Consider the following 17,232-nt stretch of genomic DNA (forward strand, 5'->3'; position numbering starts at 1 on the left):
TTGCACACTATTGGCATGCTCTCAACCAGCTTCATGAGGTAGTCACCTGGAATGTATTTCAATTAACAGGTGTGCCTTGTTAAAAGTTCATTTGTGGAATTTCTTTCCTTCTTAATGTGTTTGAGCCAATCAGTTTTGTTGTAACAAGGTAGGGGTGGTATACAGAAGATAGTTCTATTTGGTAAAAGACCAAATCCATATTATGGCAAGAACAGCTCAATAAGTAAAGAGAAATGACAGTCCATCATTACTTTAAGACATGAAGGTCAGTCAATCCGGAACATTTCAAGAACTTTAAAGGTTTCTTCAGTGCAGTCGCAAAAACCAAGAGCTATGATGAAACTGGTTCTTATGAGGACCGCCACAGGAAAGGAAGACCCAAAGTGACCTCTGCTGCAAAGGATGAGTTTATTACAGTTAACTGCAGCTCAGATTGCAACACAAATAACTACTTCACAGAGTTCAAGTAACAGACACATCAACATCAACTGTTCAGAGGAGACTGCGTGAATCAGGCCTTCATGGTCGAATTGCTGCAAAGAAACCACTACTAAAGGACACAAATAAGAAGAAGACACTTGCTTGGACCAAGAAACACGAGCAATGAACATTAGACCGGTGGAAATCTGTCCTTTGGTTTGATGAGTCCAAATTTGAGATTTTGGGTTCCAACCACCATGTCTTTATCTCCGCATTATCTCCGCATGTGTGGTTCCCACCGTGAAGCATGGAGGAGGAGGTGTGATTGTGTGGCGGTGATTTGCTGGTGACACATAGGGATTTATTTAGAATTCAAGGCACACTTAACCAGCATGGCAACTACAGCAATCTGCAGCGATATACCGTCCCATCTGGTTTGCGCTTAGTTTGTTTTTCAACAGGACCAAAAACATCTCCAGGCTGTGTAGGGGCTATTTGACCAAGAAAGAGGGTGATGGAGTGCTGTATCAGATGACCTGGCCTCCACAATCACCCGACCTCAACCCAATTGAGATGGTTTGGGATTAGTTGGACTGTAAAGTGAAGGAAAAGCAACCAATAAGTGCTCAGCATATGTGGGAACTCCTTCAAGACTGTTAGAAAAGCAATCCTCATGAAGCTGGTTGAGAGAATGCCAAGAGTGTGCAAAGCTGTCATTCAGGTGGCAACTTTGAAAAATCTAAAATCTCAAATATATTTTGATTTGTAAAATTTGGGGGGGTTACTACATGATTCCATATGTGTTATTTAATAGTTTTGATGTCTTCACTATTATTCTACGATGTGGAAAATAGTAAAACATAAAGAAAAACCCTTGAAGGAGTAGGTGTGTCAACTTTTGACTGGTACTGTACATATTATTTTATTAGAATTAAGCATAATGATTATGGCTCAGGATTGCATGAAAAAAACTGTTTCAGGTATTTGAAAAATGACCAATTTTTCCAACTTAAGAGTTGAGGAGAGACTGACTGCATCACTTCTTATTTTTTATAAGAAACATAGTCAACATACATACAGCTCTGACAAACACACACTTACCCCACCAGACATGCCACCAGGGGTCTTTTCACAGTCCCCAAATCCAGAACAGATTCAAGAAAGCATACAGTATTATGTAGAGCCATTATTGCATGGAACTCTGTTCCATCTCATATTGCGCAATCGGACAGCAAACCTGGTTTAAAAAAACAGATAAAGCAACACCTCACGGCACAACGCCTCTCCCCTATTTGACCTGGATAGTTTCTGTATTGATATGTAGGCTACGTGTGCCTTTTGTAAAAAATAAAATAATTTATGTAGAGCTGTTGTCTATTAATGTTCTGTATTATGTCATGTTTCATGTTTTGTGCGGACCCCAGGAAGAGTATCTACTGCTTTTGCAACAGCTCATGGGGATCCTAATAAAATACCAAAAAATCTTGACAATATCAGATTTTCTTTTACTTACTGTAAAGGAAAATCATAAGTCATCACAGTAGTAGATTCAAGTTTATATCATCACTTTTGTTTCTACTTTACAGACATACATTTTCTTTATGCAGTTCACAAATGTAGTAGACAAACCAGTTTAAATGTCAAATCTATAGGTTAACCAAACATTTACGTGATCATCAATTAATAAGAGCAATTTTTTTAATGACAAAGAAGATAATATAAAAAGTAATGTGAGCATTGCATTGTGAAAGGCAATTACTTTATATGAACATGTATTTCAATGTGAAACATATTTCTAGATTAAACACTGATTAGGTTTGGTGAAAAAGTGACTGTATGATTTTGTGTGTTGTTTTTAGCCAATTTGAAAATGTACTTTGCCTTTTTAATGATCTGTTTTAAGTGTTGTACAAAGAGTTGTGAAAATGTACCACATACTTTTCATCAAAGAGATGAATGACACATGACACAACTGGGACTATGACAGATATTGTCAAATTATTTTCTTTTTTGAGAAGCAGACAATTTATTAGTTGATGAATCGCAGTAGCAGGGGCTAAAACCAAGGTGCTTTTTGGTTGCACAAGAAAAGCACTTTATTCTGATCAAGAGAAACTGGGCATGTATCCCAAATGGCACCCTATTCCCTACATAGTGCGGGACGTACTCGGGAGCTTGATGTGTAGGCTAATGTGCTGACTAGACATTATTAAATGATCTTTCACAGGTCATCATTCACTAATTATTCTGATTGATTGACTGTCCTCATCTACCCACAGGTCAAATCCTTCACAGATGGATTTATAGACATCCCTTCATCCATCAGTATTCTTCTCTCTCTCCATTAGGTTGCCTCAGTGACCTGCATCTGTCCAAGTGCATCTGGAAATAATCTGAGTTATCTCCCTAAATAACACTGAATACTCATTTTCTAAAAGGTTGAATACATCTTTACTCATCAATGAGGTTTGTAAAATATTCTGGAAGAGTGCCTAATTCACATTTTATATGAGTAGAAACAGGTGAAGATTGAGTAAAGATTACCGGATTTGCTCCCATTTTCCGGACCGGACCGGATTCCAATAACATAATTAAATGCGCGTGCAGGGGGGATTAACCAAACGACAATCGTCTCATGTGGCGTCATCTTGTAATGGTCATTGTGACGTCACAGCACTGGTGAGAAACCTCTTGGTGCCTTTAGTGTTGCGATGACGGGGAGAGAGAATAGACGGGACTCCGTTGAGGGCAGCGCTGCGCAGACTAGGTGATTTTTGGGTGCAACATCCCAAATGGGTCACGGAGGTTAGGCCTAATCAACTGTCAAATCAAATGATCATTATGCGCTTTCAACCGTCGTTATTTATCTGATGGTCTGAAGTTAAGACCTAGGTCGGAGTTCGCCTACAATTACCCTTTTTTTGTTTTCTTTTTCCTTTCACATGGATCGCGCTGTAGCATAGGTTATTTCCCACAGCTTTACAGAGAGTGAACATAACTCAATCCTGGACAAACAAGTTCTCATTAAAATGGATTAATGATATATTTTCCCAAAGGAATGTACTTTTGGAGAAGCGATGCTGCTCTTGGAAATCTCGAGGTTTGCTTTGTCCTGATTAGATTGGTGAGTAACTGCATATTTGGAGCTGGCTGGATGTTAGATAATTGATCTAGTTGTAACCCACATTCATTTCACAAAGCATCCTAGGTATGTAAAAACATACACTGGGAAACTAGAATAGAATTGAAACAAATTGAAAATGATTCTATAGACTAGAATACAATAGAATTTAAAAGAAGAGCAATCAGAGAAATCTGATGCCACAGCACCTGCCTGTACATTCTATGGTGTTAAAGCAACAGGGTACCCTGGATAAGCATGTGAAAACGCCATGAGAAGCAATTTAACCTCTATCAGGGAACCCTGGAAAGGTATTTAAAAGAGGCAGAGTAACACAAGTAACACCACATGATTGTTATTCAAAATACTGTAACTATTAAACAGACTAACTATTAGAGAGAAATAGACAATCTGGTTCTATTTTGAGAACCACTATGTGTATGCTCACACTGTTCATGATTTGATACTGATGAGGCTACGTTGTCTCCTCTTTTCCTCTCCAGTGCTGATGGTAGGGAGAGTCACCTCAGTCGGCCTGAGACCAGTGCTGATGGTAGGGAGAGTCACCTCAGTCGGCCTGAGACCAGTGCTGATGGTAGGGAGAGTCACCTCTGTCAGCCTGAGACCAGTGCTGATGGTAGGGAGAGTCACCTCGGTCAGCCTGAGACCAGTGCTGATGGTAGGGAGAGTCACCTCAGTCGGCCTGAGACCAGTGCTGATGGTAGGGAGAGTCACCTCAGTCGGCCTGAGACCAGTGCTGATGGTAGGGAGAGTCACCTCAGTCGGCCTGAGACCGGTGCTGATGGTAGGGAGAGTCACCTCTGTCAGACTGAGACCAGTGCTGATGGTAGGGAGAGTCATCTCTGTCAGCCTGAGACCAGTGCTGATGGTAGGGAGAGTCACCTCAGTCGGCCTGAGACCAGTGCTGATGGTAGGGAGAGTCACCTCAGTCGGCCTGAGACCAGTGCTGATGGTAGGGAGAGTCACCTCTGTCAGACTGAGACCAGTGCTGATGGTAGGGAGAGTCATCTCTGTCAGCCTGAGACCAGTGCTGATGGTAGGGAGAGTCACCTCGGTCAGCCTGAGACCAGTGCTGATGGTAGGGAGAGTCACCTCGGTCATCCTGAGACCAGTGCTGATAGTAGGGAGAGTCACCTCGGTCGGCCTGAGACCAGTGCTGATGGTAGGGAGAGTCACCTCTGTCAGCCTGTGACCAGTGCTGATGGTAGGGAGAGTCATCTCTGTCAGCCTGAGACCAGTGCTGATGGTAGGGAGAGTCACCTCGGTCAGCCTGAGACCAGTGCTGATGGTAGGGAGAGTCACCTCTGTCGGCCTGAGACCAGTGCTGATGGTAGGGAGAGTCACCTCTGTCGGCCTGAGACCAGTGCTGATGGTAGGGAGAGTCACCTCGGTCAGCCTGAGACCAGTGCTGATGGTAGGGAGAGTCACCTCGGTCAGCCTGTGACCAGTGCTGATGGTAGGGAGAGTCACCTCTGTTAGCCTGAGACCAGTGCTGATGGTAGGGAGAGTCACCTCTGTCAGCCTGAGACCAGTGCTGATGGTAGGGAGAGTCACCTCAGTCAGCCTGAGACCAGTGCTGATGGTAGGGAGAGTCACCTCGGTCAGCCTGAGACCAGTGCTGATAGTAGGGAGAGTCACCTCTGTCAGCCTGAGATCAGTGCTGATGGTAGGGAGAGTCACCTCGGTCAGCCTGAGACCAGTGCTGATGGTAGGGAGAGTCACCTCGGTCGGCCTGAGACCAGTGCTGATGGTAGGGAGAGTCACCTCGGTCAGCCTGAGATCAGTGCTGATGGTAGGGAGAGTTACCTCGGTCAGCCTGAGACCAGTGCTGATGGTAGGGAGAGTCACCTCAGTCAGCCTGAGACCAGTGCTGATGGTAGGGAGAGTCACCTCGGTCAGCCTGAGACCAGTGCTGATGGTAGGGAGAGTCACCTCGGTCAGCCTGTGACCCATCTACCTGTCTATCTGTCCACAGATCACATGGGATACAGAAGACAGAAGGACTCCTCTCACCCTGTACCGAGATCTAAAACCTCTCCTATCCCTGTGGGAATATGTACAACCATCCACCTCTCCAGGACAAAGGATGTCAGAAGTGATACAGAGTCTGGAACAATGCCAACCCCAGAGAGAGGCTGCCTGGAATGTCTTTTACCTTGTTGTTTTTTATTATCACGGGACACAAACAAACAAACAAACAAGAAGATGTTATCAGAGATGTTTGTTTGGATGAAAGGGAGAAACCCAGTGGTCTTTCCTTCTGACCAGGCTCTTCTCTACACTATGAGCTGATTGACCCCTCTCTGCCCCCCCTCCACCCCCCCACACACACAAATCGTCCCTCCCCTCCACCTGTCCTTCCAACCGACGATGGATCTGATGAATGAAACCACGGTCATCACAGACAGCGACTTATTGGATGACTCCTCAACCCGCGTCCTGACTGGCTGTTTCCTCTCGCTGCTCATCCTCTCCACGTTGCTCGGCAACATCCTTGTGTGTGCCGCCGTCACCAAGTGCCGTCACCTGCGTTCCAAAGTCACCAACTTCTTTGTGATCTCGTTGGCCGTCTCCGACCTCCTGGTCGCTGTACTGGTGATGCCGTGGAAGGCCGTGACGGAGGTCGCAGGGTTCTGGCCGTTTGGCTCGTTCTGCGACACTTGGGTGGCGTTCGACATCATGTGCTCCACGGCATCCATCTTGAACCTGTGTGTGATCAGCGTGGACCGTTACTGGGCAATATCCAGCCCGTTCCGCTATGAGAGGAATATGACTCCTAAAGCTGCGTTTGTGATGATCAGCGTGGCCTGGACGCTCTCCGTCCTCATCTCCTTCATCCCCGTCCAGCTCAACTGGCACAAAGCCCAGGCCTTTACCTCTACCTCCATCACTACCTCCACAACCACCCCCTACGGCCTCCAGGCCCCCCCAGACTCCTCTAACCCTGTTGGGGATAACAACACACATCAGGCCCCCCGGGACTGGGGCAACTGTCACTTCAGCCTGAACCGGACCTACGCCATCTCTACCTCTCTTATCAGCTTCTATATCCCAGTGATTATCATGGTGGTCACCTACACACAGATCTACCGCATCGCCCACCGTCAGATCAGATGCATCGCCACCCTAGAACGAGCCGCAGAGAGCGCCAAGAACCGACACAACAGCATGGGAGGATCCAGCATCTCCGAATCGGAGAGCTCATTCAAGATGACGTTCAAACGGGAGACAAAGGTCCTGAAGACGCTGACTCTGATCGTGGGCGTGTTCGTGTGCTGCTGGCTGCCCTTCTTCATCCTGAACTGCATGGTCCCGTTCTGTGAGCTGTCACCCCCCGGTGGCGCGGCCTCCTTCACCTGTATCAGTCCCACTACGTTTGATGTGTTTGTGTGGTTCGGGTGGGCCAACTCTTCCATCAACCCCATCATATATGCCTTCAACCCAGACTTCCGCAAGGCATTCTCTATCCTCTTGGGCTGCCACAGATTCTGTCCCGGAGATCACGGCATGGGCACGTTTAGTCTCAATAAGAAGTGAGCTCAGAGCTTCAGAATTCCCAGTGGTAGTAATAAAAAACATACATGGACAACATCTGCTGAGACACTGGTCTCAGAAGAGGACCTACAGTACCAGCTGTCATGAACATCAGAGAACTATAGCATGCCATCGTCTGCTGCATTGTATTGCCATAAGCAAGCAGAGTAAGCACTACAACCTTGGTGTAAAAGGTTTGTTGTTGTCATTGAGGGTGCCGCCACTTTGTGCAGTGTCACTGGGCATAACATACAGTGTGATCTGAAATGGCACTGCAATAAGAGTCGAGTGACCCTTTGCAGTGTCTCTGACTGTGCAGTGAATGCAGTACATTTAGTGACACATTGTCTCTGTGGAGTAGATACTACAGTGAGTCAGGGCCCCAGACTCTGACCCAGTGATCCAGTGACTGCAGACTATAGTGAGTCAGGGCCCCAGACTCTGACGCAGTGATCCAGTGACTGCAGACTATAGTGAGTCAGGGCCCCAGACTCTGACCCAGTGATCCAGTCATCCAGTGATTGCAGCCTATAGTGAGTCAGGACCCCAGACTCTGACGCAGTGATCCAGTGAGACCAGTGACTGCAGACTATAATGAGTCAGGGCCCCAGACTCTGACCCAGTGATCCAGTGACTGCAGACTATAGTGAGTCAGGGCCCCAGACTCTGACGCAGTGATCCAGTGACTGCAGACTATAGTGAGTCAGGGCCCCAGACTCTGACCCAGTGATCCAGTCATCCAGTGATTGCAGCCTATAGTGAGTCAGGACCCCAGACTCTGACCCAGTGATCCAGTGACTGCAGACTATAGTGAGTCAGGGCCCCAGACTCTGACCCAGTGATCCAGTGACTGCAGACTATAGTGAGTCAGGGCCCCAGACTCTGACGCAGTGATCCAGTGAGACCAGTGACTGCAGACTATAATGAGTCAGGGCCCCAGACTCTGACCCAGTGATCCAGTGACTGCAGACTATAGTGAGTCAGGGCCCCAGACTCTGACGCAGTGATCCAGTGACTGCAGACTATGTTGAGTCAGGGCCCCAGACTCTGACCCAGTGATCCAGTCATCCAGTGATTGCAGCCTATAGTGAGTCAGGACCCCAGACTCTGACCCAGTGATCCAGTGACTGCAGACTATAGTGAGTCAGGGCCCCAGACTCTGACCCAGTGATCCAGTGACTGCAGACTATAGTGAGTCAGGGCCCCAGACTCTGACCCAGTGATCCAGTGACTGCAGACTATAGTGAGTCAGGGCCCCAGACTCTGACGCAGTGATCCAGTGACTGCAGACTATAGTGAGTCAGGGCCCCAGACTCTGACGCAGTGATCCAGTGAGACCAGTGACTGCAGACTATAATGAGTCAGGGCCCCAGACTCTGACGCAGTGATCCAGTGACTGCAGACTATAGTGAGTCAGGGCCCCAGACTCTGACCCAGTGATCCAGGGACTGCAGATTATAGTGAGTCAAGACCCCAGACTCTGACCCAGTGATCCAGGGACTGCAGATTATAGTGAGTCAAGACCCCAGACTCTGACCCAGTGATCCAGGGACTGCAGATTATAGTGAGTCAGGGCCCCAGACTCTGACCCAGTGACTGCAAACTGTGGTGCCCTTGGCCCCAGTAGAGATTAAAAAGGGTGAAGTATTTGATATTAAGACTGTGTGTGACAGAGTACAGGAAGAGAGAGAGTGCTGCTAACGATACTCTGAGACGGATATTCCACAGACTGGGCAGGCAACACACGCACACACACACACACGAACACGTACGCTCACACACACACATACACACACGTGCACACACATTTTGACCACTACAGATCTCAAATGTCATAGGGGTTTAAGACTACGAACCAAATAATATTTACGTATGAACATAAACATGTGAATCAATCCAGAAGTGACTTAGAAACTGCTCTACTGAAGCAGCTAGAACGATTTCAGACTGTCCAATAGAGATTGATATTGTGTGCTTTACTGTGGATTTAACAGAATGTTAGAAAGAGGTCACTTTATTACAAAAGTTAAGAGCTGTAATACAGTACTTCAAGAAAATATATTATTCTTTGCAAACAGTAACTTTGTGTCTTTGTTAAAGTCCATACCAATACTGCCATTGTTTTTAATTGATGGGGAACACCAAATGACGGTCAACTGAATAATCTTTCTAATGATGGTAATGAAATTCAGAAAGCTTAAGGCTATTTCATAGCCTTAATTTCACACCAGATGCGACCAGGACTCACAGGTTGAAATATCAAAACTAACTCTGAATCAAATATATTAATTTGGGGACAGGTCGAAAAGCAAGCAAAATGTATCTCAATTTAGCTAGCTAGCTTGCTGTTGCTAGTGAATTTGTCCTGGTATATAATCATTGGGGATGGGTATCGTTAAGATTTGAACGGTATTACTACTCTTACCGATACTGCTTATCGATCCAAACAAATTAAGAACAGAATTGACATTGCTTTATTTTCTGAAATGTAAAAGAAATATAATAAACAATTATTTACAGCAAAAGAAACAGCAATGTTTGAACAAATCACTATTATAGACTCTAATGTTGTGTTGATGGAAATGTAAAACAAATGAAATAAATAATATTTTCCTGCAAAAGAAAAGACAGTGTTATAGAACAACACGGATGGCGCCTGCAGGTAGGCTGCAAAGGGACTAACAGTTCTTAGCAGTTCTTCTGGAGAAAGATCAACATATGTGCCTTCTCTGGCAGAAGTCGGGACCTCTCCTGGCTTATTGTGTTCCCTGCAGTCGAAAATACCCTCTCGCTAGGGGTGGAGGAGGCTTGAGCACAGAGGTAGCTTGTTGCAATGTTTGTGAGGGGCAGAGTAGCTATCTTCTCCCACCCCCATATCACAGGATCTTCAGCCACGGGGATGGGAGGCAGGCCTTTGTAGAGCTCGACCTCTAGGTCAACACGCTGGCTGAGGGTGAGGGACGAGGTGTCTTGTTGGATCGTCAACCTCAACTCCCTGTCCACCTCTGAGAAAAAGCTCCTCCAAGGCACTCCTTGTTTTGTACAATAGAGGGACTGTCTCCTCCATTTCCTCTCCTTCTCCTTCAGACTCCTCCTCTTGTTGCTGGTGCTCTGTGTCTGTCTGCTCCGGCTCCTCTGACAGCCCTGGTGTTGCTCCTGTCACATTGGCCTCAACAGTTGTCTTCCTCAGCCTGTCCCAGATGGCGTCACTCAACGGCCTCCCTTAGAATCTGGGGTCCATTGCTGTGGCCTCATGCAGGAAGGGTTGAATGTCCTCATCCTGATAGCGCTCGGAGAGGTTCTCCCACAACTTCTCTTTGGTTGCCACAAACGTATCTTCATGTTCACAGTGAAGTGCTCTTCCAGTTTCTGGAGGATGGGTTTGATCTGTCCACAGGGGGTATTCTTTTCACATGACACACACTGTGTGTATGTATAGAGGATTCTCATGAGCTGGACAAACTCCCCAGCCTTATGGAAGGCCTCGTCCTTCAGACGGTCCAGGTTGTCCTTGGTCAGAGCAAGTTCCATCTGGTCTTGAAATCAAGGATGAGTGAGTGTTGCGTAATACCTGAAACAACAAAAAGCAAAATACATTTAATTACCGCAAACATGAATATTAAATTAAATTGTTAAATGCGGGAATTTCTAAATAATATTTTAATAGATTGAACTGGCTTCTTACCAAGGAGCTCCTGCTTTTCCTTCAAGACTGTTTTGGACATCGAGGATCTCTTGAACCACACGACCAGCTCTGATTCGGCTGGACATCGAGGATCTCTTGAACCACACGACCAGCTCTGATTGGGGCTGGACATCGAGGATCTCTTGAACCACACGACCAGCTCTGATTGGGGCTGGACATCGAGGATCTCTTGAACCACACGACCAGCTCTGATTTGGGCTGCCCATTTATCAATGGAAGTCATTCAGTAGATTTTCTGTGCTGCCAGATTCAATGTGTGTGCTAAGCATCCTATTTTTAAGATGTGTGGCCTCTTGATGGCAACATCCATATTGTCAGCATTATCAACAGTCACAGCTACAATCTTGCTCGGCTCCATCTCAAACTCTTCCAGAATGTCTGAGATCTCCTCTGCCACGACTTCACCGGTTTGTGATTTGTACACTGCCCTGGTGTGGAGGACCTTCTGTTTTACACTGCCCTGGTGTGGAGGACCTTCTGTTTTACACTGCCCTGGTGTGGAGGACCTTCTGTTTTACACTGCCCTGGTGTGGAGGACCTTCTGTTTTACACTGCCCTGGTGTGGAGGACCTTCTGTTTTACACTGCCCTGGTGTGGAGGACCTTCTGTTTTACACTGCCCTGGTGTGGAGGACCTTCTGTTTTACACTGACCTGGTGTAGAGGACCTTCTGTTTTACACAGCCCTGGTGTGGAGGACCTTCTGTTTTACACTGCCCTGGTGTGGAGGACCTTCTGTTTTACACTGCCCTGGTGTGGAGGACCTTCTGTTTTACACTGCCCTGGTGTGGAGGACCTTCTGTTGTTCACTTCCCTGGTGTGGAGGACCTTCTGTTTTACACTGCCCTGGTGTGGAGGACCTTCTGTTTTACACTGCCCTGGTGTGGAGGACCTTCTGTTTTACACTGCCCTGGTGTGGAGGACCTTCTGTTTTACACTGCCCTGGTGTGGAGGACCTTCTGTTTTACACTGCCCTGGTGTGGAGGACCTTCTGTTTTACACTGCCCTGGTGTGGAGGACCTTCTGTTTTACACTGCCCTGGTGTGGAGGACCTTCTGTTTTACACTGCCCTGGTGTGGAGGACCTTCTGTTTTACACTGCCCTGGTGTGGAGGACCTTCTGTTTTACACAGCCCTGGTGGGGAGGACCTTCTGTTTTACACGGCCCTGGTGTGGAGGACCTTCTGTTTTACACTGCCCTGGTGTGGAGGACCTTCTGTTTTACACTGCCCTGGTGTGGAGGACCTTCTGTTTTACACTGCCCTGGTGTGGAGGACCTTCTGTTTTACACTGCCCTGGAGTGGAGGACCTTCTGTTTTACACTGCCCTGGTGTGGAGGACCTTCTGTTTTACACTGCCCTGGTGTGGAGGACCTTCTGTTTTACACTGCCCTGGAGGACCTTCTGTTTTACACTGCCCTGGTTTGGAGGACCTTCTGTTTTACACTGCCCTGGTGTGGAGGACCTTCTGTTTTACACTGCCCTGGTGTGGAGGACCTCCTGTTTTACACTGCCCTGGTGTGGAGGACCTTCTGTTTTACACTGCCCTGGTGTGGAGGACCTTCTGTTTTACACTGCCCTGGAGGACCTTCTGTTTTACACTGCCCTGGAGGACCTTCTGTTTTACACTGCCCTGGAGGACCTTCTGTTTTACACTGCCCTGGTGTGGAGGACCTTCTGTTTTACACTGCCCTGGTGTGGAGGACCTTCTGTTTTACACTGCCCTGGAGTGGAGGACCTTCTGTTTTACACTGCCCTGGTGTGGAGGACCTTCTGTTTTACACTGCCCTGGAGGACCTTCTGTTTTACACTGCCCTGGTTTGGAGGACCTTCTGTTTTACACTGCCCTGGTGTGGAGGACCTTCTGTTTTACACTGCCCTGGTGTGGAGGACCTTCTGTTTTACACTGCCCTGGTGTGGAGGACCTTCTGTTTTACACTGCCCTGGTTGGAGGACCTTCTGTTTTACACTGCCCTGGTGTGGAAGACCTTCTGTTTTACACTGCCCTGGTTGGAGGACCTTCTGTTTTACACTGCCCTGGTTGGAGGACCTTCTGTTTTACACTGCCCTGGTGTGGAGGACCTTCTGTTTTACACTGCCCTGGTGTGGAGGACCTTCTGTTTTACACTGCCCTGGTGTGGAGGACCTTCTGTTTTGCACTGCCCTGGAGGACCTTCTGTTTTACACTGCCCTGGTGTGGAGGACCTTCTGTTTTACACTGCCCTGGTGTGGAGGACCTTCTGTTTTACACTGCCCTGGTGTGGAGGACCTTCTGTTTTACACTGCCCTGGTGTGGAGGACCTTCTGTTTTACACAGCCCTGGTGGGGAGGACCTTCTGTTTTACACTGCCCTGGTGTGGAGGACCTTCTGTTTTACACTGCCCTGGTGTGGAGGACCTTCTGTTTTACACTGCCCTGGTGTGGAGGATCTTCTGTTTTACACTGCCCTGGAGTGGAGGACCTCCTGTTTTACACTGCCCTGGTGTGGAGGACCTTCTGTTTTACACTGCCCTGGAGGACCTTCTGTTTTACACTGCCCTGGTTTGGAGGACCTTCTGTTTTACACTGCCCTGGTGTGGAGGACCTTCTGTTTTACACTGCCCTGGTGTGGAGGACCTCCTGTTTTACACTGCCCTGGTGTGGAGGACCTTCTGTTTTACACTGCCCTGGTGTGGAGGACCTTCTGTTTTACACTGCCCTGGAGGACCTTCTGTTTTACACTGCCCTGGAGGACCTTCTGTTTTACACTGCCCTGGTGTGGAGGACCTTCTGTTTTACACTGCCCTGGTGTGGAGGACCTTCTGTTTTACACTGCCCTGGTGTGGAGGACCTTCTGTTTTACACTGCCCTGGAGGACCTTCTGTTTTACACTGCCCTGGTTTGGAGGACCTTCTGTTTTACACTGCCCTGGTGTGGAGGACCTTCTGTTTTACACTGCCCTGGTGTGGAGGACCTTCTGTTTTACACTGCCCTGGTGTGGAGGACCTTCTGTTTTACACTGCCCTGGTGTGGAGGACCTTCTGTTTTACACTGCCCTGGTGTGGAGGACCTTCTTTTTTTCACTGCCCTGGTGTGGAGGACCTTCTGTTTTACACTGCCCTGGTGTGGAGGACCTTCTGTTGTACACTTCCCTGGTGTGGAGGACCTTCTGTTTTACACTGCCCTGGTGTGGAGGACCTTCTGTTTTACACTGCCCTGGTGTGGAGGATCTTCTGTTTTACACTGCCCTGGAGGACCTTCTGTTTTACACTGCCCTGGAGGACCTTCTGTTTTACACTGCCCTGGAGGACCTTCTGTTTTACACTGCCCTGGTGTGGAGGACCTTCTGTTTTACACTGCCCTGGTGTGGAGGACCTTCTGTTTTACACTGCCCTGGTGTGGAGGACCTTCTGTTTTACACTGCCCTGGTTTGGAGGATCTTCTGTTTTACACTGCCCTGGTGTGGAGGACCTTCTGTTTTACACTGCCCTGGTGTGGAGGACCTTCTGTTTTACACTGCCCTGGTTGGAGGACCTTCTGTTTTACACTGCCCTGGTGTGGAAGACCTTCTGTTTTACACTGCCCTGGTTGGAGGACCTTCTGTTTTACACTGCCCTGGTTGGAGGACCTTCTGTTTTACACTGCCCTGGTGTGGAGGACCTTCTGTTTTACACTGCCCTGGTGTGGAGGACCTTCTGTTTTACACTGCCCTGGAGGACCTTCTGTTTTACACTGCCCTGGTGTGGAGGACCTTCTGTTTTACACTGCCCTGGAGGACCTTCTGTTTTACACTGCCCTGGTGATCACTATTTGCTCAGTGATCACTATTTGTGGTTGAGGGCATTGCTCATCTCCCTACATTAAAAAGAGTTTGTGTTGAATTATCATTATTGAATTATTGTGTTGTTGTGTATTGTGGAGTGATGGGACTAACATACAACTCTTTTATACTACTATATCCTAAACATGAATACAACTCAATATATACTGACAGACTGTTACCTAAAGCCCTTGGACTCCACTGTTGCAAAGGGGTGTAGGCCTTTCACTATGAACTTGGTCACGGCTAGGTGGCACTCATTCACCCTCTCCTCAGTCATCCTCCCACTAGCTGCCAGCGTGAAGGGGCTTTGGGCTTGTCTTTGGCTTGGACCAGCGGTATTAGAGGGAGGAGTGGGTTGGTTCATTGTAGCTGCAACTTTAACTTCTTATGGCTGCAGGGGCAGTATTGAGTAGCTTGAATGAAAGGTGCACAGAGGTGCCCATATTAAACGGCCTGCTCCTCAGTCCCAGTTGCTAATATATGCATATTATTATTCATATTGGATGGAAAACACTCTGAAGTTTCTAAAACTGTTTGAATTATTTCTGTGAGTATAACAGAACTCATATGGCAGGCAAAAACCTGAGAAGTTCCACTTCCTGTTTGAATTGTTTATGAGGTGGCAGAATTTCAACCGAGCTCTCAATAAAAATACAGCGAGATATGGATGAGTTTTCACTTCCTACGGCTTCCAATAGATGACAACAGTCAACAGAACTTTGTCTGATGACTCTAATGTGAAGGGGGGCCGAAGGAGACAGGAATGAGTAATCACTACCACGAGCTGATCACGCATTCACCATGCGCCTTCACATGAGGAGGACGCCCGTTCCACCGCTCTTCTGAAGTCAATCTAATTCTCCGGTTGGAACGTTATTCAAGATGTATGTTAACAACATTCTAAAGATTGATTCAGTACATTGTTGACATGTTTCTACTGACTATTAAGGAACTTTTGGACATTTCGTCACGTTATAGTGGACGTGCTTTGTGACTTTGGAATTGTTTACCAAAGGCGCTAACCAAAGTAGCTAATTTGACATAAATAACAGACATTATCGAACAAATCAAGCATTTATTGTGGACCTGGGATTCCTAGGACTGCATTCTGATGAAGTTCATCAAAGGTAAGGAAACATTTATCATGTGTTTTCTGGTTTCTGTTGAGTCCAACATGGAGGCTAATTTGGCTATTGTTCTGAGCTCCGTCTCAGATTATTGCATGGTTTATTTTTCCGTAAGTTTAAAAAAAAATCTGACACAGCGGTTGCATTAAGGAGAGGTATATCTATAATTCCATGTGTATAACTTGTATTATCATCTACATTTATGATGAGTATTTCTGTTGAAACGATGTGGCTATGCAAAATCACTTGATGTTTTTGGAACTAGTGAATGTAACGCGCCAATGTAAACTCAGATTTTTTGTTATAAATATGAGCTTTATCAAACAAAACAAGCATGTATTGTGTAACATGAAGTCCTATGAGTGTCATCTGATGAAGATAATCAAAGATTAGTGATTAATTTTATCTCTATTTCTGCTTTTTCTGACTTCTATCTTTCGCTGGAAAAATGGCTGTGCTTATTGTGGTTTGGTGTGACCTAACATAATCGTTTGTAGCGCTTTCGCTGAAAAGCATATTTGAAATCGGACACTTTGGTGGGATTAACAACAGGAATACCTTTAAAATGATATAAAACACATGTATGTTTGAGGAATTTTAATTGTGAGATTTCTTCTGTTTGAATTTGGCGCCCTGCACTTTATCTGGCTGCTGTCATATCGATCCCGGTAGCGGGATGCAGCCATAAGAATACACAAAAAAGTTGCAAGATCTTTAAATGAGTGATTGAATTTCTGAACGCACCCAAAGCTAAACAATCAGCTGGCTAATGGTTCCTTTTGATCATGAACTCATGTTCTCATAATCTAGTTAACTCAGTGTGTGAGATCTAGGCTGCTAGCATACATACCTAACGTAGATCGGACAACGAGAGATGAACTACAAGCTAGGCAGTCAAACTGTGCATTTCTCTGCCTGTACATGATGCACTTTCCATAGATGTTTGGACAGATTGCTCGTGTTTACGCCCTTACAAGAAAAAGTCTTGTTGCACTTGAGGTAACAAGCGTTGTCAGCATCGCCTCTGGTGAAGTGTAACAAATACTTTTAAACATTTTGTTCTCTCTGCCATCGTCACTAATTGAGAGCAGGGTCTTTCTTGTGTGTGTGTGTGTGTGTGTGTGTGTGTGTGTGTGTGTGTGTGTGTGTAAGTGTGTGTGTGTGTGTGCTGTGGCCTGAGAGATCTCACTTCTGGATTGGGAATACAAAAAATGCATCATAGATGAATGTCTTCATTTTATTGCAAATTATAAACGGTTGGTGAGAAAATGTACAAGATAACGTATATGTAGCAATAATAAATAGGAAATGTAATTTCTCAATTTCTCCAGTACCGAAAGCAGAACCGATAACGTCGGAGCTTATCGATACTACGTTCTTTCATAATTTAGCCGCAGGGCCCGTTTAATGCCAGGTTTTGGTACCCATCCCTAATAATCATTGGGTTGTTAATTGATCTAAAATGCACAAGGTCCTCTACTCCGACAATTAATCCAACGATAAAA

The 17,232-nt window shown here is 46.5% G+C and overlaps 1 protein-coding gene across 1 annotated transcript; it reads left to right on the forward strand.

Moving 5' to 3' along the window:
* Positions 1-3,122: 3,122 nt before the first annotated feature.
* Positions 3,123-9,558, forward strand: LOC129858694 (D(1) dopamine receptor-like). Its single transcript, XM_055928021.1, has 2 exons — positions 3,123-3,544; positions 5,538-9,558. The coding sequence occupies exon 2, from the start codon at positions 5,933-5,935 to the stop codon at positions 7,097-7,099; it is 1,167 nt and encodes a 388-aa protein (XP_055783996.1). The 5' UTR covers positions 3,123-3,544; positions 5,538-5,932; the 3' UTR covers positions 7,100-9,558.
* Positions 9,559-17,232: the final 7,674 nt, after the last annotated feature.

The sequence above is a fragment of the Salvelinus fontinalis genome, chromosome 6 (genome assembly GCF_029448725.1).
Source record: "Salvelinus fontinalis isolate EN_2023a chromosome 6, ASM2944872v1, whole genome shotgun sequence".
Lineage (NCBI taxonomy): Eukaryota > Metazoa > Chordata > Actinopteri > Salmoniformes > Salmonidae > Salvelinus > Salvelinus fontinalis.

Bases quoted from the DNA above. Each gene is read 5' to 3' on its own strand.
- LOC129858694 (XM_055928021.1), top strand. From the start codon at position 5,933: ATGGATCTGATGAATGAAACCACGGTCATCACAGACAGCGACTTATTG.